The sequence below is a fragment of the Harpia harpyja genome, chromosome 18 (genome assembly GCF_026419915.1).
Source record: "Harpia harpyja isolate bHarHar1 chromosome 18, bHarHar1 primary haplotype, whole genome shotgun sequence".
NCBI lineage: Eukaryota > Metazoa > Chordata > Aves > Accipitriformes > Accipitridae > Harpia > Harpia harpyja.
This window is the reverse complement of record NC_068957.1, coordinates 3,972,288-3,984,508: the sequence shown is the minus strand read 5'-3', so window position 1 is coordinate 3,984,508 and position 12,221 is coordinate 3,972,288. Positions and strand designations below refer to the sequence as shown.

Genomic DNA, 12,221 nt, shown 5'->3' with positions numbered 1-12,221 from the left:
GCACTAAACACTCCATAGTATACACACTCTGACCATTTGTAACCTACTTTGTGTTTCACCAAAGTCCCAGTTACAACACGCTGCATTAACAAAAGAGTTACCAAGCACATGCATGAGTTACCCCACCCCTTCTAGCTGCTTCAGAAGAAGATGGGAGAGTTGCAGAGGACTGCAGTGCAGCACAGTCACTGGAGAAACTTCTTTCTTCCATATTCTGAGACACATTTGTGAATGTGGAGAGGTGAAGTGGAAGGGTAAATGGAATACAGCAATATTTTAAAAAGCTGTTCCTTTCTGTCTGAATTTTGAATACATGCCATATGCTTTAGCATGTTGTTTTGATTCTGTGCTAAGATATTTTTTACTAGCCTGCCTCAAGACCAATCCTCTTTGCAGAATAGTTATTTTTAATTTAAAAGGTCAGTATAAGAGTACTTTCTACCAGTGTGTGCTGCTTTGCACTTATGATCATCCATTACACTGCCTGTTCATCTCAGTCCCTCACTTGTCTCCCAACTTTCTTTATTACAATAATTCTTTCATTGTCTTCACCAAGTACTTCCACCTCCAGATCACTCAAGACAACAGTAAACACCACTTGTATCTTGATACTTAATTTTTACTCTGATAAAAAGTTATTTCTACCCTGCTTTCTTCTTCTAAACCTGTTTCCCATCTGTGATAGTATTTGCCCATCTTATCACTACTTCAGGTTCCTTAATAAGTTCTTGAAGGAGCCTTTCCTCATGATATTTTGAAGTCCAAATGTCCACTGGCTCTGTCCTATCCATGATTTTATTTGATTAGTACAGAATATTAGAACATCAAGGTGAAAGTTTTTATTGTGGAAGTTATGTTTGTTCATACCTTGTTATGCCATGTTGTGTATTTCACAATTTTAACTTTCATTTCAGTTGATTTATCTAGTACAGAAGCTGAGTTTCCTAGTGTATTTTTCACCACCAGACATACAGAGAAGAGGTACACCCATTAGTCACCATACTCGGCCTCTCTGTTCCTCTTTCAGCAACATTATGGGCATGAGGGAGTGAGGAAGGGCATAAGAGAATATGTCAAAAGCACAGGGGTACAGCAATAGCTTGAAGAAATGCTTCTTTCACAGAAGCATGCACGCACCACAAGATGCTTTCCTAAACCAATTATTCTTTCCCGGTCAGAGAACCCAAATAAAAGACAGACATCTGTAGCCATAAGCTGTTCTCCCAGTAGCACAGTTAGCATGGCTAGGCGTTTCATGCGGTGGCTTGAACTGGTCCATCACAACCAGGGAGCGATGTCCACAGTGAGGCAGTAGCAGAACCAGAGCTGTGGGGCCTTGGCAGCCGCAGGGGACTGAGTACCAGATAAGCAGCACAGAGCAGATGGTGAGGGCAGGGGAGTGCAAGGAAGGAGCCTGGAGTCCTGCTCTCCCCTGCTGCCCTGCAGGCTCACTGGCTGCATAATTATTCCTGTGGAGCCAGTAAAGCTCCTTGTGTTCATTGTCCTCCAGATAACAGAGCTCAGACCTGGAGGACTGACCTCTCACGCCAATTCTGACCGAAGCAAAATCCCCTGGAAAAATCCTTCTAATGAATGGTGCATATTATCTCATCTTCCCCATGTCTGGTTTTTGTCCATTCTGTTCATAACCAAGTCCCCCATTTGGGGAAAAAAAGAAAAAATAATTAGTAAAAAGCAGGCTATATCTTACACCCACTCTAGTTGAAAAATCCATGAACTGAAGTATTTTTCAAGATAAAAAATGAGAGAAAAGCATCATGAGCCAACACATCCAAATTTCCTATTTAGTTTAGATTATGTGGATAATTTAAAAACTGTTAACGACAATGAGATTTGCATTTATCTCAAAGAATAATTTAAAAGTAAGCAAACATTTTTGAAGTGCAGTTAAAGACTCCAGTAAAATGCCTTTGGTTTATCAGAGTAAGGGAAGAAAAAACAATTACACCACTCGAGGATATGACTGTCAGAGCACAATAGTCCCTGGGATCCTTTAACTAAAAGGAGAGTTTAGACTGCTTAGACAGCAAGTTGAGATGCAGAGTTGTGTTCTGCAATACTTAGTAAAATGTATTTATAAGATAGATATACATGCATATACTCATACACACCCTGCTTGCTGTCAACCAGGAAACTAGAACTATGTCTATTAATTCAGAAAGGAGTGAGTGTGTGTTCATGGGGGAGAGGGTGTGTCATGGCTTGGAGCAGGGAATGCTCTGGTTATTAGCCTTGCTTATTTTTCCCTATTCAGTTTGAATTCAGAGCTAAGCAAATCTCCAGGAGCAGGCCTGCAATTCCAGCTCTGTATGCTAATCAATTTGCCACAGCCTGAGAAGCCCTGAACACAAGTTGGAATAGCCCTCAGCTTTCATGGCTTGTCTTTGCGCTTCCCCACATATGCAGGCCTACCTTAGCCAATTCTGAAAATCTGGATGGACTGGATCCAACTTTTTTTCTCCTCAACTCCTTTAGACATACTTTTATTACACACAGTTCTGTGCCAATATCTTTTGTCATCCCTGGCAGATCTGAGGCTGGATGGAAGCTGTCATCCTCTGCACATGAGAAAACCTATCCCTTGTTCCCTTACTGTCCCATACAGAGGCCTTTGAATGGCACTGGCATCACGTTCAAAAGACACGATGAGGAGGCTTTTGACAACCTCTCATGCTCAGTCTGGGCCCGTTGCAACACGGATTCATTCCCTTAACACTTAAGCTCCATCAAGATGCACATACTACATACAAAAAATAATAATCACTGGTTCAGTTCCATGTGCAGTTTCAGGGACAAAAAAGAAGGAAATACTGTTCTGCTGGATGATGGTTCTATCGCACTATTTCTTACCAGCCTCTGTTATTAGGCCGTATGCCTTTACCCACATCTAGTGCAAGCTCCGCCTAAAGAGAAGTGTATGCACAAGCTGTGTCATAACTTACCTGCTACTGAGCGAAAACAGCCTTTCGATCAAAGGCCAGTAAGAGCTAAGAAGGCAAGCGAAGAAGTGGTTTCAGGCAGACAAGAAGAGGTGGAACTTGCAACAAGATGTGGAATATGGCACCAACCGCCATCAAATTCTCAAGGTGTCTCACACTGGGTGAGCTCAGGGGAGTATTCACACACTCTGTGAGCTACCACAGGTAGGGAGATGTGAGCAAACATACTATACGTGATGCCACTTACAGCCTAAGACTAAGGACCCCGGTGCACCAGAATAAGCAAGACATTTCCCCATTTCAAACAGGGAAAAGACACGTATTTGATTATCCTATGTGATCAAAAGAAATAAGACGTTTACTAGAGTCCACGCATTGAGGTAGACACTTGCTCAGAATACATTCAGGGTAACCTGCTCCCTCTCAGAGCAGGAGGGACTCCCATTCACACAGGTGGGATTTCTACTTGAGCACCAAAAAGGAAACAGAAACTTAGTTTCATGTGACAATACAAACCAACAATGGAAAAAACAACAAGGCTTTCTTTGCCTGTCTCAGCTCCTGATACTCAGCCTGATTTCCCTTGCTCATTTTCAGCCCATTTATTCCTAGATAAACCCTCTGGCACTACAGTGAATAATCATCTTCTCTCCTGGGATTCAGAGTGAAAAGGGAACGTGTCACTCTGTATGACAGAAAGAACTGCCAAAATAAAGATGCTAGTGAGGACTGAATTTTTAGCATACATCTCTTTCGGGGTGTGAATAGCACCAGGATTCAGTAACAGGGGCCACGTACCTCTAGGCCACCAGGTCAGATCTGACTGCATCTTTCAATAATTTTGACAGCCTGCCATCTGTGACATGAGTAGCAGGTGTTCACATGGATCTTGGTCAGTACATGTCTACTAGCAAGGCTTGTGTTTCTAGAAAATCAACAATTTTCAGCAAGCAGCAGTGCAACTCTAGAGCCTACTTCTGGTCTTGGAGCCTCACTGCCTTGAGAGGACAACAGATACACCACAGCTTTAGCCAGTATTTGCATTAACAACAAAATGCCGATGAATACACAGCACCAAAGCCCTGCTGGATGGCAGGCAGGAGCATGACAGCTCCTCCAGAACCTGAGGCTGAGGCAAAGCAATGGCAAAAATCCACCAAAGTTTGCAAGACGATGGTCTCCTCTGCTGTCTCCCCTTGCTCTGCACATGCCTTGGGGAGCTGATTAGAGACCTCACTGATGGCAGCCAGGTCAGTCTCAATGCTCATAGGAGAACAGACTCGATCAAGACTTTAGCTGCTGAGATCAGACTGCTTCTGCTCTAGTAAGTGCAGGAATTAGGATTCACAGTGTTCCAGATAGGCCCCTTTTCACCCAGATTCTGCGGCCCACAGACCTAAGTAAACAGAAATTAATAAGCATAAGGTTTCTGAATAACATCTCAGAAAGTCTTCTGAATATTTCATCATAAGTACTTAGACACACATTCATGGAAGCTTGACTTATTCATTCTAGCGAATGATAAAATCCTTAAGGGACACCTGCAGACTAATTGGTTTTGTCTGTGTTAGTGTCTAGTCATTGCATGAATCAGGCAATGCTGAATTTCCAGCTTAGACTAAGAGCTCCCTAAAGGTAGAGAACTAGGCTGTGTTGTCTGGCAGTATAAGTGACTTGGGTTCAGAAGTTCTTCAGCCCATACATTATTACTAACCTTCCTTGCATGACACGTGGTTGCTAGAGAGGAATAATCTCATGCAAACACCCTAAGTCAGAGTAGTCTGCAAAAGCAATGAGGAGTGAAGCTGGGAGTTAATCCTCACCCTGAGCGATCTATCGGGGGAGGCAGCTGTGGGCAAAGACCCTGCCTGCACAATTCCTCTGCTAGCGCTTGCGATCCAGCCTGTCCTCTTGGTATCAAAATGGGAGATTTATGCAAGGCCTGCCAAATCTCAGCAGTTAACAAGAAGCACTGAGAAGAAAGGACTGAGAAAAAGATGCAAAACAGACACAGTTTTATTGTTCCAGCTTTATGCAGCAGGGAGGGAAGATGGGACTTGCCTCTCCCCTGTTAGCACTGCCTGCTGTAGAGCCTTTTGCAGCATGCAGGATGCAAAACACACTTGCACCCATCTCCTGCTCTTCCCTCCCATTTGCTTTGGGGCTAGATCCCAGCTTTACACAAGTGCAAGAAACTGCTTTATTCTGGGGTTACTTCAGTGCAGTTTTTCAGTGTCCAAAAGGGCAGTCAATTACCTAGTCTCAGAAGGATGAGGAGTTTCTGACATCCTACCCCTCAACATGTGTAATAACGCAAACCAATTTGCTTGCTTTGTAACCTTGAACCTCATGCCTCAGGGTGTAAGTTAACTATCTCCAGGGCTCTAGAAGGAATATTTTCCCTCTGATCTTTCAGCAATGCAGATGTTACTAGGTACGTCGTGGAGGTATTCACCTTCTTCTTGAGCATCAAATACAGATTACAGCCGTTAAAGGCATTTGTATATTTTGGTACAAACCTTGTTCTATGTCACATTGATACAACTTCATTAATATAATCAACAGAGCTACACTATCCTGGCAGAGTTTGGTCCACGGCTAGCATTGACACTTGAGCAATGAATTTTTTACTAGTTTGTTTCCAAATACCAGCTTAAAATCAGTGCAACAGCTCCAAAGTTTGGTTGGTTTCTCCAGTGCAACTTGTATGGATGCATCTAAGGTAGCTTTTTAGTAGTAGTGCAGTGCTAGGAGCTGCTTTATCAGCTACTTTGATGGCTTTGGTCCCAAAGACCCAACCTTTAACCTGTTGTGAGCTTAGTCATCCTGCTTCTCCCTTTGTGGCTGCTGCCCTTCCTCAATGCAAGTCATCTAAGATGAAATGGCAACTTCTTCTCTGGACAGGAGAGGTGGGTTGGCCTCCTAGGCATTTGCATCAGCTTTGCAAACAGAAAGATGAACTTCACTCATCACCTGCCACATGAAATCCTTATCAAAGCAAAGACTGCTAGAGGGGACCATTTTATTAAGACTAGAAATTCTTTTGGAAGCACAGTCACAAATGCCCTGACATATGAAAATGTACATAATTTCATCTGATGAGACAGCTAACACTCAGATGGAACAGAAGCACTTTGTCTAGGCTACATAAAAGCCAATGAATAGCACATGTGTGACTTCTCCCTGTGCTTGAAGACTTCAAAGTTCAGAAGAGATCATTGCATGTTATCATGGCTAAAAACGCATACAGTTCCCTGCTTGTTGACCAGAATGTCTATATCTATGTGAAACTGAAGCGTACAAGCTCTCTCCCCTCTGAACAGCACCTTATTCTGCTTATTTGGTGATGCTAATTGATGGGTCACAGAATGGGATATTTAGTTAATGAAGACATGGCAATATGTCAGCTGGAGAAAAAGCAGAAGGAATTCCATACCACAGAAAATATCTTAATGCTGAAGTACAACTGAACATGCCTGATGAATTTCTGGTCACTTCAGAGTATCATCCACTCAGCCAATCACAAAAAAAAAAAGGGACTAATTTTTGTTACTACCTCTTTTCATATACTTGCTGAACAACTCACAGACTTTGGAATACAAGACAGCGCAGGAAAAGAGAAGTTCAGTACATACAGAAGACATTAGCTTTTACAGGTCACTTCTTAAAAGCAGGAATGAATGCAGACAGACACTACTCGCAAAGCAAGGTGCAGAAAGCAGAAGATGGGCATTGGGCTGTCAGCGATGAAACAGACTCCGCTTTTCCAGAAAACACCTACTTATTGTACACCATGGTGAGAAAGAAGCTCAAGCACAAACAGGACAGTAAATCTATACAACATTTGCAAAGTCTAGCTCAGACTATTGCATTCAAAATATCTGAATGCAACTTCATCCACAGTCTCAAATTCTGTTTTCTAATTTGGTTTATTAACAACATGAGGCAGAAATTGTCATCATGTGTTTATAAAGTAGCCAGTGCTCCCAGGAATCCAGACTTATTTGGGACACTGGATATAACTAAGACTTTAAAAAAAGAGAAAGAATCTACCAAAACAAACGTTTTCCAACATGATCCACAGATCAGACCAAATTCAATCCTAGATATGTATATATTAATTACATATATTACACATCTCAACACAACAGCAGTTGTAATCATGAAACCAAGTGCTGAATTTGATCCAATCTAGTGTTTGTTTAATGCACTGAATTCTTTGACCTATACCATTTCCTATATGGTCATGAAAGTTCAAAAGTTAAATCCCTATTGTGATTCTCTGTCATGACTTATTTTTGGTCAACAATTTGAAACCCCTTTTGAGTTCTGGGGAGTCCATCAAGAGGTGATGATACACTCCAAGGAGGGAAGGATCTTGAGTACAGACAGACAAGGCACAAGGCATTAGAAGTATGTACAAGACCAAGATAAATAAACTACTTAAACACAAGATGCTCATTTAGCAAGTTTCAAATGGGCCATATTTCTACAAACAAGGCAAGACATAAAAAGAAACAAAATTACCCTAAAAAAAACTAGCCTCACTGTTGTTTTGGTGTCACATTTATTCAAACACACCCCATCCAGCTCTCAATTAACTGCTTTCTCACTCCAAATGCAGCAGCTCTGCAGTGCATAGAAATGTAATTATTTACACACCACTCTATCATTGCCACTACTGTCTGTACTTCTGAAGCATCTTGATTACTCTACTGATGAACACCATGGAAATGCCTATAAATAAAATAATCATCTCCCCTCATTAAGTTACAGCTCATGGACTGAGGAAGGATGATTTTCCTTTGTACGTTCCCTTTGTAAATTTTATCATTTCACAACAGAGGGAGTAACGTGCCTCTGATGACACTCAAAGAGACAGACTGTCAGGATTCTTGTCAGTATTTCAGCTTTGAGCAGCTTGCGTTTTTGCATGAATATTTTCTCCTGAAAATAAAGTACTCTTTGTCAAAATTAGGCATTCAAGAATCTCTTTCTAATGTCAGAATCAGACATGCAAAAAGCTCTAATATCATGTCAGAAGGTCTAATTTTATGGAGCAGTATGTCACGGAAACCTTAACAGCAAACACTGCACCCACAGCAGAAGCTTCTAGCTCTAGCTTCAACATTAAGAACTCACATAGGTGGAAAATTTCCAATAAATGTAGATTAAAAAAACAAACATTGAAGGAAACCTTCCAATAAAAACAAAGCCTTGGTGAACCAGGTTTGCTCTTCAGGATGCTTCAACAGTAACTAATGCCACAAACAAATATCAAACATTCCATTATTGTCAAATTACAAAATCGCACTCATTTTAGTAATTGCAATACTGCGTGTACATTTGCATGCAGTGAAGCTCCCCGTGGTGTCTCTAACACACAATGAAATATCACATTTCATAAAATGGTGAATCATAAAGCCAGCAAAACAAGTTAAATGTGATATCTTTACTCAGACTTTACTGAAATCACATTTCTGCAACAAAAAATGATGGTGAAGTTGTCAGGTTGCCCAGTCAAAACAGTGCTGAATTAAGGCACCAGGCACTGTACAGCTATCAGAGCCTGACGTGAAGAAAACAAGGTTGCTTTTTATTTTTTGATTCAAGGAGAGTCATGTATTGTGTGGTGTCTGCTATGGACAACAGTTTGCAGTAGGAATTGCTAAATACACAGACCTTTGTGCCCCTTGCTTGGCTGTAGCCCCATGCAAGGCAGCCACTCCAACAACAGGTTGCAGTCTACCCCACAGCAGCACTACTCTAGGCAATCTGTAACTTGAGAGCAAGCAGCATTTCCCAAATCCCCACTTAGGAATTAACACAATTTCACAGGCTGGTCCAGTCACCAGGCCACAAACTCAGTTCAGTTTATGGGCTGATTTGGTCTTGCTCTCCAGTCAGAGGTGGAGGGGGAAACACTACTTACTCCTGTTACCAGCTAAAAGGTGGAGAAGAGAACAGTTTGATGGAAGCTCATGGGGCATCCCTATTTCTGCATACCATCCAAAACAATATCTCGCCTCCAAAATGCTGGCTCTTCTCAAAGAACTGAGGCAATTTACAGGTTCAGATTAAGATCCTCATTCACAACTGTGAGAGCAACAGGACTCTGTGTCAGCAAGAGCAGGCAACTGCTTTCAGGCCAGATCCATCTATTAAACCCTTTGTAAAGCTGCTGTGATTCAAAATGCACGGTCCTGTGCCTATGTATGATTTCCTCAGTGAGGACAGATCATTTGACTCTCTCCTTCCTCTTCCCCCAGCCACTTCCAAGGTTTCCAGTACATCACTCCCTGTATCACTGCTTATTTACAGCATACTGCTCTATCTATGGACAGTCTATCTGGAAAGTCACCCACTTGTGTATAAATTACACATCTTATAAAGAAAAAGTGCTGGGTTGAGACAAGTGGAAAGAAAAGCTTTGACAGGCAGATGAGATTTTTGTATATCTGAAGCTAGAAGCAGCCACTAATGTGCAGAATACAGAGGTTGGGACAAAGCAAGGCTATCAGACAGGTTAGAGTGACATGCTACTTTCAGCTCCCAGACTGTGCGGGACACTTTATAAGCCTATATTTGGGGTTAGAAGGATGAACATTTTCATATGTAAAGCCTGCATGTTAGTTGGGCTCATTGCCTAGGGTTGGCATGGTATTTCAAGAGCCAGTATTTGAATAATTTTCTCAAAAGATGGGGAAGAGAGTTAATTTAAAGCAATAGCATCAATCCCTAGAACAGCCAGCATCCAGCCCCCACACAAGAGCTGTGCTGCCTCACTCCAGAATCTGAAGCAAGAAAAATAGTGACAAAAATAAGATCATCCCTCAGTTACAGAAGACACAGAACTGTTAAATCAAGCTCAGAATTGTCCTTGAAGAATCTAGCTCTTCCCAGTCCCCAAAGTTATCCTCCACATTCCTTTAAGGGTTTTCATAGATACAGCTGCTATGTGTAGCTGCTAACAAGAGACAGATGTTTCCTTCAGTTCCAGGAAAATGTAGACATGAAGCACATTATGATGACCCACTAAATATTTTTGACCCAAATCCTTTTCTGCATGTTATCTCTTCATGCATTTAGACAAGAAAATGCAACACAGTTCCTTGCTTTTCCTGCTAATTACTGAGCTAGCCAGAAGAACATGCTTGGATCAATTACTTTATCTTTGCAAGCCTTCATCTGAGGGCAAGGAAAGTCGAGCAACACATTTTCACTTAGTGAATCCAAAGCTCAAGAGTTCTTGCAATTACTTCAGAGCCAAATCAACTGGTGGCTGTGAGCTGAACTCCCCATGCTACTTATTTAGCTAGTCCGGAAGACACGCACTGCACGCTGGCGTGCAGGATGAAGCATCTGTTTCACTCAGACGGTTGGCTACATTCTTTACTTGATATTAATATCAGTGAAAATTTAGTAACTTAACCACTGGCATGAGAAGTCTGACTTCTAAGAGAACAGATGGCAGCGATCATCTCAGGTTAATTTTAGGCTTCAAAAATTGTTCTGAGTCAGCAAAGCCTCAAGATAAGAGAAAGAAAAAGACATAACATCTGCAAAATCTCCTACCTGTTTCCCATCCAAGGTATACAGCTTTTTGACCACTCCCGTCTCCAGTTTTATAGCTTCAGTGATATCGGTGAGAACTTGCTCAAATGAATGAGCAGTCTTCTTGTTCAAGAGCACACGGACTGCCTTCCGGGGCTTCACCCCACTGCGGATGATAGTTACCAGCTTGGGACGCACAAAATCTTTGTTCTCCTTTGCCTGAGCGCTGTTGCTGCTGGCCAGAGACTGAGGTGCTTTCTGGTTGGCAGATGTCTTCACATTGACAGACCAGTTGGGATTGACATTCTTGGTGTATTCCACCTTCTTGAAGAAGTTGTCAGATGAGCAGACGTAGCTCTCCCCTTTTGAAAGAAATGAACACCAGTTTAATTCTACAGTTATTACCGTAAGACTGCTGAAAAACAGACACAATACATTTCCCCCCCATTAATCACGTAAATCATTAATAATTGTTTTCATTATCACTTCCATGACAGCTTGTTATTAAAACATTTTGTCTAATTTTATATTTATGCTTTTTTAAAATATGACTAGTATTTCCCCAAAGTAAGCAAGTCAGCCATAGCTTGCATCGGCAAATAATACTACCACTCAGTCACATGAACCAGGGGTTAAAAAAGATGAGAGTTATAAAGGTATTTAGGTACCTGAAGATGCAACTAAGCTGTCTAAAAGCTCCTAAACACCAAATTCATTTAATCACCTAAATTATTTTGTAAATTTGCCAGGCTCCTCTCCATCTTTACGGACCTAGCTACTACTTCAGTCTGTCATCCCCTGCCAAGAGGATATCAACATTCATCCACAAAGTACCTTTTGTGTCATGCCTGAAAAATAATGAAAATCTGGTACTGAACAGTCTCTACCAAAAGCAGCTTTGATAAATCTAGCAGGCATAACAAATATGCTTTGTAATAGTGTCAGTGGTTTATTAGAGGACAGACCTAGTGGCAGCTGAGATAAAACACTACACCAAATACCACTGCTTGCTTTTATATGACTGGTACCAACCAAAAATACATTAAATCCAAATTTAGACATGGTAGAGAAGGGTTACAGTCTTGTTAGTAATTCACAAAAAAGCCCTTCCCTACCCCATCCAAAACTAGTTTCAAGCTTTGTCTGTAATTTACAGGATCCTACCTATCTAAGGTTTTAAGAGCACTTTAAAGGATTTGTAGGATCTTCTTTTGGGCCTGCAAATCTGATGGATGCTAGAAGAGTTATTACTAGAATGAGACTGTAAAACAGTATCCCTAAGGGAATGTAGCTGTCTAGTCTGAAATGACTCAGGCTGCTGAGCACTTGAGGATGCACTGAAAAAAAGTCAGTCATTGCTAGAGGAAGAAGCTTTTGTCTCACCATTAGATTAAATTTTAATAGGAACTGAAGGCATAACATGGGTACCTGTAGGATCTAATGGAGTTTCTTTCAGTGTTTTATTGGGCTGATCTTACAGAATGAAGTTCTTCAAATATTACAATAGGTTTGAAATCAAAATATAGATTTAACTATTTTGAATAAGAAAAAATCCTTCTTCATATAAACAGACTGGCTGCATTTCCTTATCTGTTCCCTACTGCAAACTCCAGGGCCTGGACATCTTTGAAAAGCCTACCTGACATCTGAGTCTGGCTTTCCATTACAGGATCTCTAGGGCAGGATTTGACATCCAATTGTTAAAGG

General features: G+C 41.3%; 1 protein-coding gene across 2 annotated transcripts in view; it reads right to left on the bottom strand.

The window, feature by feature from the left end:
* Positions 1-12,221, bottom strand: part of DCX (doublecortin) — an 81,271-nt gene that overhangs the window by 57,521 nt on the left and 11,529 nt on the right. For both annotated transcript variants that reach the window (XM_052813720.1, XM_052813721.1), the window contains exon 3: positions 10,536-10,876. In XM_052813720.1, the coding sequence (XP_052669680.1) occupies positions 10,536-10,876 (341 nt within the window). The remainder of the gene's footprint in view (positions 1-10,535; positions 10,877-12,221) is intronic.